Source organism: Lissotriton helveticus, chromosome 5_1, assembly GCF_964261635.1.
Source record: "Lissotriton helveticus chromosome 5_1, aLisHel1.1, whole genome shotgun sequence".
Lineage (NCBI taxonomy): Eukaryota > Metazoa > Chordata > Amphibia > Caudata > Salamandridae > Lissotriton > Lissotriton helveticus.
In genome coordinates, this window is record NC_136065.1 from 1554961790 (window position 1) to 1554985249 (window position 23460).

General features: G+C 46.1%; 1 protein-coding gene across 1 annotated transcript in view; it reads left to right on the forward strand.

Moving 5' to 3' along the window:
• Nucleotides 1-21514, forward strand: part of LRRN2 (leucine rich repeat neuronal 2) — a 368071-nt gene extending 346557 nt beyond the window's left edge. The window contains exon 3 of the mRNA XM_078644634.1: nucleotides 15780-21514. Coding sequence (XP_078500760.1) covers nucleotides 15992-18175 — 2184 coding nt within the window. The 5' untranslated portion in view covers nucleotides 15780-15991 and the 3' untranslated portion in view covers nucleotides 18176-21514. The remainder of the gene's footprint in view (nucleotides 1-15779) is intronic.
• The last annotated feature ends 1946 nt before the right edge of the window (nucleotides 21515-23460 follow it).

Here is a 23460-nt window from a genome sequence, read left to right on the forward strand (position 1 = left end):
CACGTGACAGGCAGGTTGGGTGCCGGGAGAACCAGATGTCTTAGTGAATGTCTTACTGAATCGGGGTGGACACTTCAGTTCTGTCTGTGTTTCCAGCAGACGGTGACTGGCTTGCACATAGTGCAGCCACCTAGCCGGGGCACTGGTGCACTTTATTTCATAAATTGGCAAGATTTCCTCACAGCTGCTTGCGTTTCTTGAGAATGCTGCACGTTACTTAAATATTGCTTAGGAAGCTCTATCTTGCGACTGTGAATGGAAGGGGAGGGAACCCTGACGTAGCGAAAATATTGATAGGCTGAAAACTGGTGTTTATGCTAATTGGTGGTAACAACTGCAGGCAGCAAGAACTAGGCAGTTCGAGATTGGTGTAGACAGAGCACAGAGGTAGTCGTTTGCAAAGGTCCGAAAGGCGGACAGTAGGGCCTTCAGCTGTAGCGGTCGTCAGGGTTGCTGAGGAGCAGGGTTTGAATTTCGGCGGGAATGCTCGACATTGTGCGACTCTGGGCAAATCACTTAATTCCACAATGTTGGTGTGCCGTTGTGTAACGTACTGGAGCTCGTGCGAGGGGCTCTGATACCACATGGCTAACCGGTTAGTGGTAATATTGTGACGGGGGCGCGCAACATCTTGCAAATCTGGGGAAATCACTTCATTCCTGCATGGTGACGTTGCTAGTGAAGCCATCAGGTTTGGCACACCAATGAAATAGGGGTAAACCCGTTTTTGGGGGTCGAGTTTGGCTGGGTCGTTCAGCATGTTGGGTTTGGGCCAAAGCACTTGATTATCTCTACTGTTGTGTCGGTCGATAACGCAAGTGACGGAGGCTGGTGCTCTGATACTCCCATTGCCAATCAGTTGTAATCTAACAATTGGGGCGAAGTGGTTGGTGTTAAATTCATCTGAAGACTTTTAGTGCAATAAGTGGCCCTAGTGCGCGCTTAGAAGGGATGGTGGTGCAATTTGTATCTTAAGCCTCGGTGCAATTTGTATCTTAGGCCTCGGTGAGGGGGCGTCACCAGCATCGGCATGGCATCTATTACATGAGGTGGGAGAAAAGGATGGGGGTGGGCGGGGAGCGTAGGGACGGCTCAGAGGCCTGAGGCAGAGCGCACCATATGGAGAGGGAGGGGGGTGGCAGTGGGAGGGTGATTGATGGGCGGGGCAGTGCTGGGGAAGCCTTTGATGTGGCCTGGCGGCCGTGGAAGCCGGGCCTTTGAAGTGAAGCTAAGCTTCACTTCAAAGGTGTCGGAGGAATGCGGGCGGCTGTGCACGCGCTTTTAAGCTCAATGCGCATGCGCATTGAGCTTAAAAGTCACGGGCACTGCAAGGAATCGCCACGATTCCTTGCAAGTTAGATAAAGAGTAGATGAGCCCCTATAGTCTCGCTTGCTCGATGCGCATGCGCATCGACAGGCGAGACCTAAAAACGAATGGAGAGATACATCTGGTATTCTAACAATGCAGATTTCTTGCATAAAAAGCTTGAAAATGTCAAAAATGTAGCCCCGCCCCTTGTTCCACTTTTAGCACCTCCCTTATGCCCGCCCCAAACTCCACCCCAGTCTATCCCTCCTTTTGATGAGTGCCTGCACTTATTTTTGTCCATTTAAAGCACTGAGTGGAGGCCTTAGGCAGTGATGACAAATGCAGCTTTAGTCTCTGCCAGTGTTCTTCAATCTGGGGGCGCGACACCTTCCCAGGGGGGGCGCGTCCTCCACTGCAATCTGCCCTTTGTTCCCTCCAAGCAAATCTTCTTAGAGGACTCCGGTATGTGGAAGGGGGAGGGAGGGGAGATCGATGGGACAGGAGGTGCCCGTCCTTTTGTCTGGGTAACTCTCCCAGGAGGGGGTTAATTTACGGAGCTGTTAGCTTCAGCTAAAGTGTGAGGCAAGGAGTCTCCTCTGCTAAAAATGAAAGCAAACAAACAGACACGCTTTCGGTTTTAGCAGAGGAGACCCCTCGCCTCCCACTGCAGCTGAAGCATTTCAGCTCTATGAATTAACCCCCTCCTGGGAGAGTTAGCTCTTCCCAGAACGGAGACAAAGTTTCCAGAGTTCGAGTCTCGGCATTGAAGCTGAAAATCCTGTGATTCTGGGCAAATCACTTATTCTCCCTGTGCCTAACAAAGAAAATGAATATGTCCTCATGTAATGCAACTGGTGCTATGTAAAGCGCTCTGATACCTGATTCAGGTCAAGTTCGCGCTATATAAAACTCAGTAAAAAACCAAAAAGTAGGCTCTGGCCCAGGGCCCCAGCCTTTCAAAGGGGGTGGGAGTGTGTGTGTGGGGGAGGGATGCGGGGGACCTTGAATCATTTTAAAACACAATGTTGTAAATAGCGTTTTTCAATCATTCAATTTCAATGTGTATAAGTCTATTACATACATTTTGCAGACAAAATGTGTTTATGCATCATGCGACATCCATATAAAAAGTTTATTTTAGATCAATACATGACCTCACATATGAAAAATAGAAGGGTGTGACAGATTATTTGCAATAATAGTAGTGAATTGCTGTTGTTACATACTGAAAACACACATCACTATCCCTGAATATCCGATGTACACACATTTAGTATTTGACCAAAGAAGGCATGAAAGAGCTGAGATTGGATCATAAAATCAAAGCTGGTCTGAACAGGGGCCCCAAAAATACATTTGGCCCACAGGCCACAAAATCCTTAAAACGTCGCTGAAAGTTTCTTTTAAAATTACACAGGCAGGTGCGCAAAATGCCAGTCAGCCATGTGTTTAAACAGCTTGCAAATTGCTAAATATAGTTATAAATAAGTATGTATTCATTTGTAATGTTAACGAGCTCCCGGTCCCCCTTCTTTTTGTCGATTCATTTGTAATGTGACTTTTTTATCTTTGCTCCCTTTTATTATCAGTCATTGATCATTCAGGCAGCCCTAGAAAACAAGTGGTGTTTTGAGCTGTGTAATAAGCCTCTGTCATTTCACCACACCCACCCACTCACAAACCTGCAGTTTACTAAAAACTCTTTATGTATTGAATGGTATTCGCTGAATATGCCCGGAATGTGCGCGTGGCGGTCGAGTCCAGAAATTTCTGTCAGGTGGTGGGGGGGCCCAACATCTAAAAAAATTCAGCTGGGGGGGCTCAACCTACAAAAGTTTGAAGACCTCTGCTCTAGGCTAAGCCAGGAGGCTTTTTTTGACAGGATTGACATGACTAAAGTTATAGGAGTGTTTTATGAATCACTTGTAGGGCATCCACGGTCGGACTGGCCTATAGGGCAGTCAGGCAGTGTCCCATGAACTGGTCTGACAGATCCGTGTGTGGGCTGTTTTTCAGCAGTTTGTGGCTGGTCCGGGTTTTCCTGTTGATTTCCCCGATTCATGAACAAGCATTGCCTGCAGCAAACACGCACCCATCCAATCTCCCATAGGTTGCAACATACCCATAAAGCCTGTCTTTACAAGTTCAAAACTGGCCCGATTTGAAAAGTGGGCCACTTGTTTTGGCTTTCTGGGTCGCTAATGGGGCTGGGAGGGGCACTTTTATTTAGTCCCAGTCCAACTCTGAGGACATCTTCCAGCTGGAGGTGGGACCGAAGGAGACAGCAACCGAAGGAAGCAAGGTGGTGAACCCACTGGAGATGATTTGGATGCAGAGGTGACCTTTAACTTTATCAATTCGTGTTTGGCCCTGAATCCTCTCTCCTGGCCTGTACAACACCTGCTTTTCAGCCTCGGCCACGGCTCGCCACGTGTTCATTAGATTTGTCGTAGCTTGGGCCTTTTCTAATGTGTAATTCAAAGGTTCCTGCGCTGCCCTTTTTTAATAATTCAGCAGGCCTCTGGCTGTCGGTGATGGCGAGTCAGATACGGAGCGGGGCCGAGCGTGAGTGTTTGTTCCCTATCACCGTGTCGGGGTGGGGGTTCTGTGTTTTGCACGTGTGCTTTTCATTATTGCGGATTATGGCTGTAAATACTGCATGTTTGCATGTTATCAAGCATACACAAGCCAGCCCCAGAAGAAGGAGCAGGTGTCTGTTGCTGATAAAAGCCCTCTCGAGCTCAAGCCTAAAGAGCCTGTGTGATGGTCTCTCTCAGCCCTGCTAGCATTAAAGGGTGGAACAGGCAGGGAGTAGTGGATAGAAGCAAGACCCTTCTCTCTGTTGGAACCAACAGCAACTACACTGAACCAGAACTAGACTCGTGTGGTGGGCCTGCCCTGTACTGGGACATGAGCAGAGACGTAAGGACCATTGGGAAGAAAGACTGCAGACAAACCCAACGTTGACACCTACCTCTGTACCTTAACCCCTTCCGTGCTCCCGTCGGCCGTTGGCTGTCGCGAGCACTACCTGGCTGGCGCTGCGAACGGCCAACGGCTGACGCGGCCCCGCCCACTCCTTAGAACGCCCGCAATGCGCCGAAATAACGGCCGTGGTAAACGGGTTAACATCAACGCAGTATCCCTGAACAAGATTCAGGTGGCATAGAACGCAGCGGATTCTTAGCATCCTGAAGAATCAGTCAGCCAGGGAAGGGATTCGAACCTTGCACTGGCTCCCCATCAGGAAGCGCATTTCCTTCAAGGTCCTGAATATGGTATTTAAGGCTATGCATAGCAAAGGCTCATCACATTTTAAAAACATGTTTCAATGGTACAGTCCGGGGAGAACTTTGAGATCTTCCTCACAGAAAAAACTGTTTTCTCCTAAAATTCACAAGTCAAGATGGGGCGGTCGCTCATTTTCTGTGGCAGCCACCTAACTCTGGATTTCCTTGCCCCCACCAGCTTCAAGGTGGACTCTTGTCCGGTCTTTAGGAAACTTCTGAAAACCTGGCTATTTGCTTCTTAGCTGGATGTAGGCATTTCTTTCTCCTCCCCATTCGTTCAGCACCTTGACACCCTCAGGTATAAGTGCGCTTTATAAATATTATCCTATCCTATTATCCTATCCTATTCTACCGGCTAGTGAGTGTAATGTATTGGCTGAAGTTCTACAGGAAGCAGACATTGGGGTTGTAAGAAAAAGGCATTGTCCATGGCATGGATAGTGCAACAGTGACATTAAATGGGGGGGGGGGGAGAGTTTAGCACCCTGTGTGTATATAATTTAACCTCCAAGGTGTAGTGTTTGTGCTGACTGCTTTGTAGGTCTTAGCTCCAAGCAGCATCATGCTGCTTATTGACTTCCCATCTCTGACCCAGGAAATAGAGCTGCAAGCAGTGCCTGTGAACAGACCTCTCTTAGAGGCAACTGTAGGAAGATAATTTGTTCACCAAATAACTTACCTGGGCCCGAGACAACTTTTCGTCCATCCGGTGTATTAAGGTCAATATAATAAAATAAATGAAATTCAAGGATTATTTACCACAGATCTCAAGAAGTGTGTACATTAACGTTCTGAGCTGTGCTGCTGGGAGTGAGTATCTTTGATAGATGACTACATTTCGTGAACAAGTTCTTGTTCTTGATGCGTTCTTCAGTTCTTAAATATCAAGGTTGGTGCCAGCCGCATTACAAACATGTTAAATCAATCAATCAATCCAGACTTATAAAGCACGGCTAATCACCCGGGAGGGGTGGGTGGGAGCTGTGCTGCTTTGGAAGCGATCATTTGGGCATCCAGGTCTTGAGTCCTTTCGTGAATTCCAGCAGGGAGGGGGAGGTTCGGGGGTGGAAGGGAAGGTCGTTCCAGGACTTGGCGGCGAGATAGGAGAAGGAGCGTCCTCCACTGTTGCTTTGGCGGATGCGGAGTGTGTGCGCGAGGTAGAGGGAGGCAGAGCGCAGGTGTCTGGAGGGTTGGTGGAAGTGTGATGTGTCATGTGTACATAAAGAATATCCAGGGCACCATCAAATTGGGTTGTAAGAGGTTTGTCAATGTAACAGTTCAGTTTCCATAAAATGAACTACAATAGTCATTAAGTTAGTACAAAGAAACAATTATTCCATTTATTTTTATTCCATATTGTGTGCAATATAATTCAAACAACAGCCGACACGTGTTTCGTTGTACTCAATGACTTTTTCAAGGTCCTGTGTGACAACTTCAGCCAGTCCTGATCTTTTATCCAAAAGTGCTTTGTATTTCAGGACTTGTAGCTTTGAATTTATAGCAATAAGCATGCAGTTAAAAGTCATAGCATGCAAGCTAGCGCTTGATACAAAGCAAAGAGTGCTTGAAGGTATGACATATTACAGGCTTCTTACTAGCAATTTGCCATGCCTTACCCCATCACTACTGCCTGAATTGTTAATTGTTCGTGAGGGAGGTCCGACATGATTAGTTCCTGTACGGTACCTATTTTCTGAGGTCGGGATGCTCAGCATGCTGTACATATTGTATCTGTTTTGTGTGAGAAAGGTCTCCATAGTGGTTAATTCTTATATCTTCTCCTGGGGCAGAAACTGTGATGTATGCTGATGACACCCACATTATTTTGCAGATGTCCAGCGCCAAAAATGTAGCTCATGATTCCCCTACACTCATTCCAGTAGTGGCTTAACGGATAGAGCACCCGTCTTTGAAGCTGGGGAACCAGGTTCAAGTCTGGCGGGAGGCTCAAGCATCCTGTGGTTCTGGGCAAATCACTTAATCTCTCCGTGCGTAAAAAAATGAATGTGTCCATCTGTAATGCAACTGGTGCTAATGTAAAGTGCTCTGATATCTTTGGGTCAAGTTCACACTGTATAAAAAACTGCAAAATAAATAAATTAATTCCCATCATGGGTGACCAAGACCTAGAGACACACCCACCCAGACGTGGCAAGTCCATTGGAGTTGAGGGGCCATGCCCCTCCACCTTTTGCCCCTCACGAACAGTGTCTATCATGCTGAACAAAGGTCAGCCTGACAGACACTGTTCATTTTCAAGTCAGGCAACCAGGAGCCAGACATGCACTAAATTCAGAGGCTCCTGGCTGCCGGAGCTGAACTTGGCAGGGCTGAGGAAGTTACAGCTCCTGTGGATGTGGCCTTCTCAGCTCAGCAAAGGTCCCTGAGGCCCTCCCCTCAGTGAGGAGGGGTAGTGTCACTGATTGCCCCGCACCTGGGCGCTTCAGTTTTAAGCCCTGAAGCGCCTAGGGTCGAGTGTGAATCAGTGACACTTCATCACAGATTGGGATGGGGTCAGCAGTCTCACTGACCCCATCCCACCCTGGGACCTCTGTGGCAGAGCTGGCTGCAGCTGTGTCCCATCCACCCCCCCCTAAACTTACCAGCCACCACTGCACCCACCAAACCGGCAATCATCCTATCATTGTCCATTTGGTTAACAACCAATTGGATACCTGTATGTGACCTGAGCATCATTTTGCAAATGTATGGCTTAAAAAAGAAATTCAAGTTAACAATGATAGTAGGTAGGTAAGCTAATACTATTGCCGAGTGTGATGAAGACATCATATATGCCCCTCACTGTAGATGAGGCATTGGAGCTGGGGGTTTGCAGTGAACCCCTGAGCAGCCTATTTAGAATGTGGTGCTGTATAACATAATGCATAACATATGTGCTTTTGTTAAATTATCTATTCTGTACGACTTTTGGCTTTCAAAAGTTGACAATTTTTTATGTTGATAGAACAAGGCTTGCATGGTTTCGTATGAGTTTATCTTAAGAATTCCATAATATGCAGTTGCGTTCTGGCATGTACAGTGTTGCTGGAAGTTGAGGCAAGGAGAGCTCGAGCATCAATTTATGCTGCAGTTGCATATGACTCTGTTAGGCAGCCGACTGTGCGAGGACGCATAAGGACTGAGCCCCTCATATGTTGTGGAATGAGCCTAGTTAAAACACCACATATCTGTGTTAATAGTTATTGTTACTATATTAGTCATGCACCTGATATGGAGGGAAAACATCCTTTACCTCGCGGTGAGTACACCTCGATGCAGTTCCAATGCAGCTGTTGCAATGCAAGTCATTACATCGACTTGCGCTGGATGGCGCTCTAACCTAAGGAATAGTAAGATTTACTATTCCAACACCTTCCCTACTGTACGTAGACTGGTGTTGGAATAGTAAATATTACTATTCCTAAGTCCAGCGCCCTCCAGCGCAAGTCGTTGTAACGACTTGCGTTGTAAAAACTGCGATGTAACATACCACGATCATTTTGATCGCATTGTTACATCACATATTCATATGGCGTTTTTAGTATTTGTGATGGTAACAGCGTCAAAGATCATGTGACAGAAGGGCAGATTTACGAAGAAGTCATGCAACACAGCAAGACAACTTGCTGCGCTGCGTGACAGGGAGAGAGCAGAAATCTGCCACATCTACTAAGCTGTGGCGGCTCCTCGAGGGAGTGCTGCAAGGCGGTGCGGCGGAGCGAATGGCGATGAGGCGCATGCAATGTAATTCGGTTTATTTATTATTTATTTACTTGACTCCGGCCATATGCCGGAGTTTACTACCCCCCCACCCTGCCCCTCCCCCGCCCGCCACCCTGCAGTACTCACTCGAGGAGCTGCCACTGCTACTAAGACAGGATGCATTCCTGCTCTCTCCCTGCACAGGTGCACTGAGTGCTGCCTAGTGCCAACGCAGGCACCCTTGCATCATGGTGCAAGGGTGCCTGCGTTACCAGCAGGATTGTATTATGCAGGAAGGGACACTTTCCTGCACAAAAACAGTCCTTTGAGGAGTTTTCCTCTTTCTACGTGTTCTACAGATTGCGGAACATGTGGAAAGAGGGAAAAATGAGGAGAAATACAAATGTTTCTCCTCCTTATGCCTCTGTTGGAAAGGTGTACTAATTTGCTGCATTCCCAGGTTTACAAGTCTCTGTAAGTCTGGGAAAATGCCTTCTCAATGCAGGGTACCACAAGACAGTGATTTGCTCCACCTTGCTTTATTCTGCATTTACTAAGCCAAACAGAGGCAAGCAAGTTGCTTTGGTAGGGCTCAATAAATATGGGACATAATGTTAAGGAAAGATTGCTATAAAAATAATATTCAAATTCCGCTACAGCTGGCATTCTGGTGTAGTGATGTCCAAAGTTTCAAGATGGCCATTTTAGAGGGACGCACAATTGTGTCAACTATCTAAACCAGAAAGGCATTGGAAAAGCCAATAGTTTTAACTGCACAGACTTATTGACTTTGCCAATGCTTGTTTTGATATTCGCCATAATTAGTACGTAATCCTTCATACATTCTTTCCCTCAAACAGTATCCAGGGCAAATTAGCTTAATCTTTCCCCACATATTGGGGATTGTTAAGGTACTGGGGGTTTGTTGGCTTCCCCATAGGAGCCTGGGAAAATAGCCAAAATGTGGCAAAATTTTTTTTAAAGAAAATAGGAAAAAGGTGCTATGCAAGACCGTGTTTTTATTCTTCTAAAAATGACATCAAGTGTTCCCTGTGAAAGAGCATAATGCTGTCACTCATAGTGAATTTTGCCAATGGCTAAAGCAGGCTGACTCTTTGCCCCACACTGTTAGCTGTAGTGGGCAGAAGGAAAATCTGAAAAACACGATAGACCAATGGATGAAGAGTGCTGGCTGAAAGCCTGCATATGTAAGTATATTATAAATATATCGATAATTTTAGTAAAATTAAAATATACAGCTAACGTCAGACCTAATATGTAGTAAACAGGAGATATGTGACAGAGTTTGATTTTGTAAACTTTTGCACTGAAAGCCAATCTACAAAAAATATCCTATCACATCCATATATAGTTTTTGTCGGCGACACCCAGAGCGATCAACTACACAATGCTTACAATGATTTTTCATTTTTTTCTGACTTCACTTTACTACAAAAGGAAATATATATTTTTTATTTATTTATTTATTTTTTTGAAAAACCTTTATTGTAGCATTCAATAAAAATACAAGCATGGGCCTACTACCGCAGGGGCCGGCTGCTAAACAAAATTAAGACCCCCTATATCACAGTACGACACAGCTCATCAACCGACAACCCTGAGGTCCGGCAGCGATTCAGGATAGAACTTGTATTAGAATGCACAACTGAATCTCAGGATGAGACAGAGGTTACATTTTATATTATGTAAGAAAGGATCAGGTGCCATACAATCAAACAGAAGAATACGGGGGACAGGGCAAGAGACAGGATATGCACGTACGAACCGCTATAATGGAACATTGGCGCCAAAGCATATGGATCGATGCAAAAGACAATACAATATACATTCAATGTTGAGCGCCAGTTCTCAGGGCCTGCCCACCCGGGAATCAGGATATCATAAAGAGCATAAGCACTAAATACAAGTACACGATAAGAATCCGAATGATTCACAAGCTATACTGATCCTTTAAGGAAGAGAAAGGGAAGGAAAGAAAAAGGCCATAGAAATAAAAAAAGGCAAAATAAAAAACCCTTTTCCAACCCCCCACCCTGCACCCCTGCAAATGGCTACAGCCTAACCCCACTAGCAGCGTGCCTGTCGCCCCTAATAACTAAAACCCTAAAAGTAGGAAAAATAATGGAGGAGGGCTTATCCGTTTGGGCTCCCAGCCCCTTTAGTCCCCCCGCCAGAAACAGACACCCCCTATCACTAAAAGACCAACGTATGACAACACTTATAGAAGAAATTAGGGGGCACCGTTATACACCGCCCAGCCTTTTAGGTCAAACAGTTGCAGGTCGAATACCCAAAAAAGCCACTCCAACCCGTCCCGACCTAGTTGATCTTAACCTTGGCCCTTCCGAATCAGCACACGAACCCCCCCCCCCCAGCGAAACCCAAAGGCACACAAAGGAGTAATAGAGGAGAAGGGAGTCATCAAGAATCAATCTATGGCGACTCGTAGGCAATGAGTCCACAAGAACTTCAGACGCAGAAGAACTCTCCCTCCTAGATGGACAGTCCCAATGTATCTTGCTCAGGAGTCGTAAAGTCACCAAGAAAGGAGAAGACGACCACAAAATAAATGGAAAGTCAAGAACAAAAGTCTCCGGGAGGGGAACGCCTTTCGATACCTCCAAAGTCGATAGTGGTGGAAGGTTCGGCAATACACTGACGACCTCGGGAACACGTTCCTCCAGAGCACCATCCGATGGTTTCAATACTTGCTTCCTCACGGGGTTCTCGCACGGAGTCAAAATGGCTGCGGTTTGAACGGCTGCAGATTGCTGTTCCAACAGTAAGGCTGGGTCTGGTTCCACCAGGAGCATCTCAGATAGGCGCGCGTCCAATTTGCACAATAAGACATCCACATGTGAATGAAACGCCCTAATTTCTGCCAATATTGACCTCAGCCATCGATACTGAGCAATAGAAACGATCGCCGCCAAAATCGGGCTTAAACAAAGCCTCCACTCCGATTGACCGGACCCAGCCTGGGTCTCCCGGCCGATGTTGTTGCACTGCAGCCCGGCTGTAAAAGTACTCGAGGCCCTGGCTTCACCGCTGGAGTAGGCCACAATCTTCAACTCGATGTAACTTCGTCAAACCAGCCGATAAAAGTTCCCGGATTTCACTATCGAAGTGCGGAACAGTTCATGTACACAGAGGCTAGGCGTAAAATCAGGATAATGTACAGGATATTGCGGCGGGATACGGAGGTCGGCGAAGCCGGGAGTCTGAGCAGCCATCTCGTTTGCTGACGTAGCTCCTCCCAAAAGGAAATATTTAATGAAAAAAATGAGTTTGATGAAAAGCTGACCATTTTTTAAATAGCCCCAAATCTGAGTTTATGGACATAGGTTTTTCGCGCCACTCCAAATTTAGGGTTACTCATAATGCCAGGTTAACCCCACAAATTTGCCCCCCGGGGGGTTATACAGCCTGGTATGGATGTGAAGGAAGTGTGAGAGAGCTTGTGCCATGCGTTTTGGTGTTGTGTATGCAGGGGCTGCTCCAGATGAGAAGCTGCACTTTTACACCAAGTGGAGTAAAGAAAAGTGAGAGCTAGATGTGCTTGTTGTGGCTGTGCCTACCATCCTTAGTGCGATGCATTCCAATTTTTTATGTAGTTGTGACTGAGTTCTGCCATCGACCCCCTTGTAATTGCAAGTGGTACTGTCCCCTCGCAGAAGAATCACTTTGGTAGCAGCCATGTCTTCATTGCATTCATAAATTCGAGGTGGTGTTGTAGGTTTCTTGTCTATGCCTGGAGAGATTTCACACTTTAACAGCTTCTCTGGAGAGGAGAATTTTTCTTATGTATTTGTTCATTAATAAAGGTTCACGTAAACCTAGGTTTTAATACTTTCAATTGTCTTTATTTTAGCTTTAGTGTGCGCGAAAACTGGGGGGCAGATTTATGTTGGGAATGCACCACGTTTGCGTCACGCAACTGCGGCGAAAACGTGGCGCATCCCTACGACCCATTTACAACGTGACGCATCTAGGCAGATGCGTCACATTGTAAAGCCCTGCGCCACTTGTGGGCGTTCCGGCGCAGGGTAGGCGTTCCGGGGCAGGTGCGCCTCGCAAAAGTGGCTGAGTGAAATCTATAAGATTTCACTCAGTCACTTTCAGGCCAATGCTGCGTCAAAAGCCTGCGCTTGCTTGAAGCAGGCGTAGGTCTGGACGCAGCATTGTAAAGATGTGGCACCCCCGAGCCTTGCTGGAGCTGCGTCGCGCTTGCGACACAACTCCAGCAATGCGCCACCTTTACGGCACAGATGCGTGACGCATCTGTGCCGTTTTTGCCCCATGGTGCGCCGCATTGTAAATGCGGCGCACCATGGGTGGCGGAGCAGCGGCGCAAAATAACTGGCGCATCCCTGGGGATGCGCCAGTTATCATAAATCTGCCCCTGGGTTGTCAAACACATTTTGTTTAATTAGTATGTAAACAAGTGTTGACAACACATTTGGATTGCACTATATTGATGTACATGAGCTCAAAATGATTGGTCTTTGAAACACACAGTAGGCACAGGGATATGCCATTATTCCATGCGTGTGAAATTGTGGAGTAGAAAATGGCTATAGTAACTAATTGTACACCCTCATCACCAACGACATAATGTAAAGTTAGTAGTGCGCTGTAACCATCCTCAACATACCACTGCCTTGTATTGATGTCATCAGCACTCTCGAGACAAAGAATGAGCGGTCTCTCACCAGACGCTAAAGAATTAACTATGGCATTGACTGAGGTCCTGGATGAACTAAGCAGACATGGTGTGACAGTGTCACTTAGTGGCCAGTCACAGTATGGCATGAGTAGATTTGGAAAATGCTTTGAGATTATGGGTCAGATCTATGAAGGTTTTGCGTCGCCCGTGCCCCATGCAAGTGGGTGCAAGGACAATGCAAAACCTAAGCGAGATTTATCAACCACACAAGGCCATCTTGCGTGGCCCTGCATGGCTTGATATATCTAGAGTAACGCAAGCAGCGCAGATCGCTGCCTTGCGTTACTCTGTCCCAGGGATGCATTCCGTGGGTGGAGCGTGGGTGTTCCCACACATTCACCCATACATTTTGGAGCATTCACAGATTTACCATTAGTTGTTGTCCTGGGAATGTGTAAAAATGCTACGCCTCCCAAGGTAAGGCTTAACGAGGAGAAATATCTTTATTTCTCCTTGTCTTTTTCTCTAATGAGAAAACTGCCTCTCGGGATTGTTTTGGTGCGGGAAAGTGTCCCTTCCTACACAAAAACAATCCTGCCTACAACACAGGCACCCTTGCACCATGACACAAGGCTGCTTGCGATGGGGCTGAACAGCCAGAGGTGCACCAGTGCCAGGAAAGGACAGGAATGCATGGTATAATGTTAAATATGATGCATTCTTGCCCTATCCCTTAGCACAGCAAGGTGGCTTGCTGCGTTGTGCTGCATGATTTTTTTTTAAATATGGGCATATATGTCTATCAGTCACTGCAGCGTCTGCCACTGCGATGGATGGCAGACAATGACATCCTGTTCTAAGAACTCCATCCTCTTGAAAGCAGTGAACGGCCGCTGGTTCCAGGGGCTGCCCTGCTTGGAGATCCTCATGATTGGGGGCAACAAGGTGGACACCATTTTAGATTTGAATATCAGATCCCTGTTCAACTTGAAGCTTGGTTCTGCACAGAGCACTGTGAACACAGGTGGTTTTACCTGTTGACAGAGCACCTAAAGGGCGATTAAGCCCATCATAGCAATTATGCTTGCAAAAGCCTTTAAAGAACAATCCGTGAATCGGTTACAAAGCCAGGTTCAACTTCGTTATTTTTGATAAACACATTCAACTGCCTGAAAAAAGCTTACATTTTCAGTGGGTGGCAGAAGAGTCTTTAGCTAATGCACTCTCAGCCTTAAAACCCGGTTTTATGTTATGTCCTGAACCTTTTCTCAGTCAGTCTTAGGATAAGTAGCCAAAGTATGGAACAGCATTCCCAGATATATCATGCAGGACCTCTTACTCACGTTCTGTAAAAACAGTTTGAAGAACCCCTGCTCCTAAAACAAAACAGAAAACATCACCTTCATTAAGTCTCTGGTACCTTGAATATGCACTATGGGGCATATTTGAGAGGCCCTTTGCGTAGCTCTTGCACCACGCAACGTGGTGCAAGAGTGACGCAACTTAAAAATGAGATTAATGATGCCACGCAGGGCCGTCATGTGTGGCCTGGAGTGGCTTCATAAATTTCAAGTAATGCACACCTGCACTAATCGCTAAGTTGCATTACACTGCGCCAGGGAGGCATTTACATGGGCATTGAGTGGATGTTCCCAAGCAACATGCATGGATTTTGATGCATTCCCAGATTTACCAGAGCAGCAGACCTGGTAATTCATCAAAAACCCATACCTCCCAAGGTGAGGCATAACAAGGAGAAATATCATTATTTCTCCTTGTTTTTTCCTCTTTCTATGTGTGCTGTATTCTGCAGCACGCATAGAAGAAATAAAACCCCTCAGGGATTTGTTTTTGTGCGGGAAGGTGCCCCATCCTGCATAAAAACAAGGCCTCCTCACAACGCAGGCACCCTTGCAGCATAGTGCACGGGTGCCTGCATTGGTGCTAGGCAGCCAAAAGGGCACCAGCGCGGGGGAAAAGTCAGGAATGTGCCAGATTTTTCTTAAATATGGCACATTCCTGCCCCTTCCCAGCCGTGCAGTTCAGCAAAGTGATTTGCTGTGCTGCATTACGTGACTTGGCCATAATTAGGGCCCTGTGTCTTTTCAGACCTCTACATAGGACTACCAAGTCTGTTTCCTCTGGACACTCTTTTCTCGGTATCTCCCCTTACCTTGCTTACCGTTTCTTGCCTTACCTCAAATTCTTGATTACCTCCTCTCAATCCTCCATGACTCGTAGTCATCTACCACCTTCTTCTACGCCATTGTGACTCTGCCGTATACAGCACTGCATCATCCTGCATGGAACTAAAGTTTACATCTAATGCCTAGTCTTGCTGAAGCATGTACTACCACCCTCATCTCTGGAAGGCTGTCCTTAGCATTTTCTTGGATTAAAACTTTCTTCAGCATGCCTATGATTCTCAGACGTTTAATAGACGCAGTCGCTTCATCTGTGTACATTGTTTAGCCGTCCATTTGCTTAAATAATGTTCAGTTGCATCCTTGTAAGGCGCTAAAATGTCCATCTGTGGTAGGTTCACACTATATACAAAAATTAAATCAATCTCAATAAATATATAAAAATTTACACTGTGCGAAATGGCATTACGGTTTCTTAAGAGGCAAAGCAAGAACCTTAATTTGAGTCCCACAAGCTCTACCAGGCACTTGACTATTGAGAGCTCTGGTAGCAACATATGAGACAAAGAAATAATTTCACACAGTTTTACTTTGCTTTACCGAATCTCATATGAAGATTAGTAACAACTCTCTTTCTGTTTCAGGACCAGCCTGCAGAACAAGAGGATAATGTCATGATGGAGGGATGAGAAGCTGCGATGAGGCATAAGAACTGGTCGAGGTACGGAGCTCACTGTGCTGAGAGAAACAATGACACGATGGGTCTGCAACGACTATGACCTCTACTACTCAGTGAAAACCCCCCGAAAGAAACTCATCAAGCAACTCAACGCAGACTTCACTGACATGGACATCAATGCCAACCCTTGGAGCCACCACCTCTGATTCTGGAGCTTCTGTCATGTCAAGAAGCCAGCTGCCTTGTGTAAAAATGAGACTGCTTACTGTGCTTTCGCTCCTGAGCTGGGGGGCCACTGCCATGGCCCTCCCAGTGGTTCCTTGGAAGGTCAAGTGTCCAGCTCAATGTGTTTGTCAAATAAGACCCTGGTATACTCCAAGATCGGTCTACCGCGAGGCCAATACTGTTGACTGCAACGACCTGTTCATTTCTGCAATCCCTACAGACCTTCCAGGGGGGACGCAGACCCTGCTTCTGCAAAGTAACAACATTGCCAGGGTGGAGCAGAGCGAGCTGAGCTATTTGGTGAACCTGACTGAGCTGGACCTCTCCCAAAACAGCTTCTCTGACCTGACGGACTTTGAGGTGAAGAGTCTGCCTCAGTTGCTCAGCCTGCACCTGGAGGAGAACCAGCTCTCCTACCTCCCTGACCACAGCTTCTCCAGCCTGGGCAACCTCCAAGAGCTCTACCTGAACCACAACCAGCTGTGCCGTATCTCGCCTTTGGCCTTCGCAGGCCTCAGTAACCTCCTGCGCCTTCACCTGAACTCCAACCTCTTGAGAGCAGTGGACAGCCGCTGGTTCCAGGAGCTGCCCAGCCTCGAGATCCTCATGATTGGGGGCAACAAGGTGGATGCCATTTTAGATTTGAATTTCAGACCCCTGTCCAACTTGAAGAGCTTGGTTCTGGCTGGAATGAACCTGCGAGGCATCTCAGATTATGCCCTGGAGGGTCTGAAGAGCTTAGAAAGTCTCTCTTTCTATGACAACAAACTTGCCAATGTCCCTAAGCGAGCACTGCAGCAGGTGCCAGGCTTGAAGTTCTTGGATCTGAACAAGAATCCTCTGCAGCGAATACAGCAGAGTGACTTTGTCAACATGCTGCACTTGAAAGAACTTGGCCTGAACAACATGGATGAGCTGGTTTCTCTGGACAGATTTGCCTTGACCAACCTCCCTGAGCTCACAAAGCTTGAGGTGACAAACAACCCCAAGCTGTCTTTTATCCACCCCGGCGCCTTCCACCATCTGCCCCAGATGGAGACTCTCATGTTGAACAATAATGCATTGAGTGCCCTGCACAAGCAGACAGTGGAATCCTTGCCTAGTCTGCAAGAAATCAGCCTGCACGGAAATCCAATCCGCTGTGACTGTGTCATTCGCTGGATCAACACGACAGAGAACCGCATCCGCTTCATCGAGCCTCAATCCACGCTCTGCACCGAGCCTCCCGCCTTAAAGACTAGGCACATCAGGGAAGTGCCATTTAGGGACATGGCTGATCGATGTCTCCCGCTTATTTCAAGCACCAGTTTCTCCTCCCATCTGATGGTGACCAGTGGGGAGACTGTTTCACTCCATTGCCGGGCCCTAGCCGAACCGGAGCCAGAGATCTACTGGGTCACTCCAACAGGGACGAAGCTGCTTGCTGGTACTGGGGAAGGGAGGTGCCGAGTGCACCCTGAGGGCACCCTAGAGATTCGAGATGCCACCATGCGGGAAGCTGGTCTATACACCTGCCTTGCACACAATCTCTTGGGCACAGATAGCAAAAGCGTGCACATCTCCGTTAATAGCTGGTCTCCGGCAGGTGGGGAGCGTGTCCAGTTACAAGTAAGGGAGGTCGAGGCGCACCACATTCTACTCACTTGGAGACCTTACATCAATGCCATATCATCCAACCTTACCTGGGCTGCCCTATCTACAGGGTCGAATATGGAAACAGCCAGACTACCTGCTGGACTCTATGCCCATAATATCACCCGGCTGCAAGCAGGCATGAACTACCAGGCCTGCCTACACATGGCATTCCTTGGCGCCCCTACTCAAGTGGCATGCGTGAGTGCCAGAACTAGAGATCCAGAAGGTAAAATGGGGTCTCTGGAGATCAAGCTGTGGGCTTTGGCCACCCTGGTCCTCTGCACACTACTGGTAACAGTCGGTCTCCGCGGGTACTGCTGCGTCAGCTCCCCCAAAGGCTGTCAGTCAAACATCGCAGATTGTGTTCCAAGCTATATGCCGTGGGGTCCAGCAACATCCGTCCGTGTGATTTATCCTCCATTTGTACAACTCTGGGAACCCGACACAAACGGGGCTAAGATGGTAACCACTCGGGGGCCAGAGACACTACTGGACTTGTGAGCTCTTTGCGAAAAGTTGAAGGAAGAGAGAGAATTGTAGAAGCTGGGTGAGACCAAGACTAAAGGATAGTGCTGGGACAGAGAAGGATAAAGTGTGGCCCATGAGAGAAGCTTATTTTTTTACCAAATAAAATATGAAAAATAAAAACAGTTATGGAGGCCAGGAGAACTGGACCAGTCTGTCTCCGCCCTGGTTGTCCCACACTTTCTTCGCCCATGGACCCACAGAAAAACTACAGTAGGACAGAGGGTGGTAGTCTAACAGAGCTACTCTGGAAATTGAGGACATTAGATCCTAATTCTGATGCACAAACTGGTATGGATGTCCAATTCTGAAATGGAACCTGCTGGGCCAGCGCTAGCTCTACCTTCACCTCCTCTGACCTGGTGAATTTGACTCTTGTGTTCCCGAATCACTGTTATTGGACAGTTGAGTTTGTTTCTTTGTTTGATTTTCTTCTAACAATGAATTCATAATGCAACGTTCTTGCCAGCCTGAATTTTGAATAGTAAATTAAAATCTCACGTCCACGCACAATCAGCCAAGCTCAGTTTTAGAAAGGGGCTTATTAGATGATGTTGCCCTGGTATCATGGAAACAGCTAGGTTCTGTGCGAGTTGTAGAAATATTCAATCACCCACAGCTACCAGACGAGATCATTTTGCCTTTAACGCAGACACTCAGGTCTCCTGCCCAACATGGGAGGGAGGTGAGATGCAGTTGTTGTGTGTCTGGTGAAAGGTGGAAAAGGTATGGCTAGTATCCTGTCATGGTTCAGAGACACATGTCCTGGACTGTAGGAAAAATAACTTGATTCAACCTGCAGCTTTCCAGAGGTAAGGGAAAAGAGGTAGAGAGAAAGAAAGAGGTGCATGGAAACCCACACCATCCTTTGGCCGCTACATCATTGCCATCTTTAGCTTCATCTAAACCAATCAATCAGCTGTTTTTCTTTAGGTGTAAAAATCGCAGACTCCTTGGTTTCTTCTCACCTGGGCACAGTGGTGGAAACTTGATTGTCTTTTCAAAACAGGGCAGTGCCTACCATAGCTCTTCACGAAGGACTAGTCCGCCGAGGCCTTGGTGCCATGCTTGAAGAACGGGGTTGAAGTAAGTGGAGTGGTGATGAACATGGAAAATAACTCCTGGCCTCATACAGCTGATTGATATGTTTACTCCCAAAGATTAAAGGGCTTCTTCACAGCAACAAAGATCACAGTGCCATTGACATCAGTTTAATCAATTGCAAGGGACAGTGGAAGTGACATCACACTACCTTTGATGACTCATGACATCGCAAGATTTCCCCATGCTTAGTCCCTCATTGGGATCCTTGTCCCTTTAGAGGAGCTATAGGGCAAATATTGGAAAAACACACCTGTCAGGGCAATGTTTACTTTTGTTAGCTATCATGGCTCTGACACCAGTGGTAGCTAAGGTAGTGTCACAGCTGCCTAATTGACGCCCCTGCACAAGGCACTGGGGAGGAGGACAGACACCAGCAGAGAGAGCAAGATCCGGGCCTCCAGTGGTCACTGCTCTTCGAGGAAGGCTTACACACAAATACCTACCCACACAAATGCAGAGACAACCCTCGGCAGAGCAGCTGCTGGTGTGGCCAACAAACCCCCGAAATTTCCACAAACAGTTCCTACCTTCAGCAATTTGATTCCAGGGCCTGCATATATTTTGGGTGGCTGGATTTGTATAGGCCTAACAAATGGCATAACATGTTCTTATGTCGTTTCTACTTTCCCATGGAGTCAGGGAGTGCTGGTGGAGTGGGAGTCCCTGGGTCGTGTTCTCATGCATTGATCTGCTCAGGGTTTGCCCGGTTTATCTACTGTGCACCTTTGCAAAAGGAAGGTGTTTTTTCAGAAATCCTCACAGCTGCTTTATGTGCATCGAACAGTGAAATGCTGTGACGGCCCATTCCACAAATCCAAACACTTCTGGCTTCTTTCCCCTTCCTTTCAAATGCACCAACTTTCCATTCACAGACTCTCCTTCTCCAGAAGGCCATGGCGCTGCGGTCAGGATTCAAAGTTTCTTTTTAGCTCAGCGAAAACCTCACATGTTGCTCTTTGGGTTTTGAATCAATGCACATCTGACATGGTGAAGTATGAATAGCATTTGGCCTGTGATTAAAAGGCTTATCTCACTGTCGCCAGGCATATCTGTTGGTCCATGACCATTGCACAGCTGCCACCCGAAGTGTGTGAGGCTGTGAACGATAATGCTTTGTACCCTTGCTGCGTTTTATTTTCCAGTTTGTTAACTAAAAGGTATCAAAGCCTGGAGTGTTCGGAACAGCATTGCTCTTAGGACTTTGAAAGGCAAGCGCAGCCGAACTCTGAACAAGATAGAATGGATTCTGTAACAACTTTATTAGGAACACAGGATAGTGACCGGAAGCTGGATTTTCAGAGTCGACAGCTTGATTTGTGATAACAATCACTGACTCCTCCAATTCGAAATTCGTCGCAAAGCCTTGTTCTCTGTAGTTTTCAAAGGAGGGCAGAACCACAAATCCCATGCTGCATTCACACAAGACGTCATGGGCCCTGGCCAATGAAAAGCCTCCTAGTGGCAGAAATCAGACTCCTGTTGATGCAGCCTAGAATGGAAGGGTGAAACTGGCTGGCTCCCTCTCATCAGCGGACACCCATTGGACGTTCCTCTAAGGGAAGTAGAAGTTCCCGGAAGTGCTCTGAACACTTGTTTCAGCCTTCTAAATACTTTCTGTTAAAACACAAGTTTTTACTAGAGCTGCAGTGTTATTAAATCCGAACTCTTAAAAGCAAGCTAGTGCTGCTAGAATCCTTTGCAAACGTGACTAGATATTACCATGAAATGAGGGAGTTCCTTATCTGTATCAGTTGTCCCCGAGCTAAGCATCAGTTTCAGATTTTCAATAAAAGATTTTGTACTGTCCGACAGCTCGGAAAAATCCCAGTCTTCTCAGTCTAAATAGATTCCATGCTGGAGAATTTGTTATTATTTATCCGTAAGCATGGATATTCAAACTCCAGGCATGCCCACAGATTGCACCACCAATATCCCACAAGAGATCCTTCAAGCCAGCAACAATGATAATTCCCTAATATGACTCGGCTTTGATAATATGTACAGACCCAGTGGCAATTTCAAATTGGTTTCTATGTTAGTGATTTCCCATATACAATTTGGGAGTAGAAACTGGTCAGATGATAAGCAATTATTCCTTCTCCCTAATTACAAAGATGGACCGTGTCCCATCAAAAAACATGAATGGGACACTCTATCGGGGACAAAATATAAAAAATAAAATATTGGCAGGTAAGTAAGTCTAGGTTTGAGTGTGTGTGTATATATATATATATATATATATATATATATATATATATATATATATATATATGCACACACACACACCGTGGCAATCTCTAAAACACGTAGATGAAAAATTAGGAATAGTTAATCTATACTTTCCTATATTCACTTTCCTAATTGCAAAGAAGGATGACATGGAGAGGGGGGCAGGCCTAAATGAAATGAAAATGTGGAGATTTTTTGATGAGCCAGTACCTCTGAAAGGCCATTGGACCCTAGGGCAGGCTCAGTCAAGAGTTCAGCTTGCTTCTTAGCTGCAGGCATTTACACGGCCACTACCTATTCACAAACCGTCAGACTTTCCTGCAAGCCACATCACCTGGGATGGGAACCACCAAATTCTTAATTTCATTACAGTGACAGTGGGTGCGGATTTGATGCCCCTGACATAAACTCTCTAGTCACTACTCCTCATGTTGGACTTGCCCACTAGAAGAATACCTTTGTGTCCCTCGTCCACTTGTGCAATTGTGTTGCGTTAGGTAATATGACATGGTGTTTGTATCAACATAGATGATGACATCGCACAATGTGCCATGAGCAAGCCAAACTAAGACAGTGCCATCTCCCCAGCTGTGCTGAGTTGGACCAGTCTCAGCTCTGCCATCTCTTTTACTGGAGTTCTGCAGCTTATGCTATCCATGGTGTCACACTAATTTGGATCAAACAGTCAGAAGATCTGTTTTTCAGGCGAATAGTTTGTCAGGTTGAGAATCAATGCCATTTTTTTAAACTAAAACATTTAATTTCCAGTGAAGTATTCCACAGACATCGATACCAGAAAGTACAGCGAAAAAAGTTAAAAGATTATGTGTATGCATAAGTGCTGCCGAATTGTGAATAATTCACCTGGTCCAGGAAGATCTAGGAATAAAGAACAGATGGTGATTGTGTGAATATGTGTGAGTGAACTAAATAAATACACCGGGTCCACACAGACACCTTTAATTTTGCTACTTCTGTTCCATATTTCCACAGTACTAAAGCCACAAGTGGTAATTAAACATTATTTTGTCTCAGTAGTTTCTGAGAGGTGCACCCTGACTATTGGCACCAGAATATCAATAGGACACAATATCTGGGGGAAAAATAGACAGTAAAATATACCCAACTCCACATATTTGTACCATCGAACTCTAGAAATCATGTATTTAAAATTTCAAAGGAATAGACAAAATTATATTTCAAACCAGGGGATGAGAGACATGAGGGAGCTTGAATCCTTCTGAAATGCGGTCAGTGGATCTCTTAAGAGAATATTGAAAATGAGGAGTCAGAATTGATCTGCACAGCTTTATATTCGTTTTTTAATTATATTCAGGGATAGTACAATATTTGAAATGATTAGACTATAACACAGGCTAACAATTTATCAATTGAAGACTTTACTGAGTTAGAGATCCATAAAAATTACAATTATTGAGAAAAGGTATGAAATTATAACTTTCATCTAGAGGAAATAGTGGTAATCTGTGAAACCTGATTCCTACGAACTGGAGAATCCTGACATAGGAAAGCTTATCAGGATCTTGGCCATTTTAGGGAACTATAATAGCGCTATAAGTCTACAGTCATAGAAATTTATTTAACTGCAACAATAGATGTGTGCTAGGCGATTTTTCCCAGCTTCACACAGTTAGGATTCCCAGTGATGGTGATAACTGGGACACACTCTAAGGTTTGAACTAAGACCCATAGTCAAGCTGGAGAAAGAGCTCTAACTGAAAAAGACAATGGTTTCTCTTGCCAGCAAAGCGAGGTGTGGCCAGATAAAGTAGGAGCACCGGAGAAACTTAGGAGTGATATGGAGACTTAGAGAAAAACATATAGGATATTTCTAAATCTCCAACTGGCCTGCAAAGGACGAGTCCTGGCTGCATCCTGGGAAAATTGTAAACATCTATGTTCTGGGC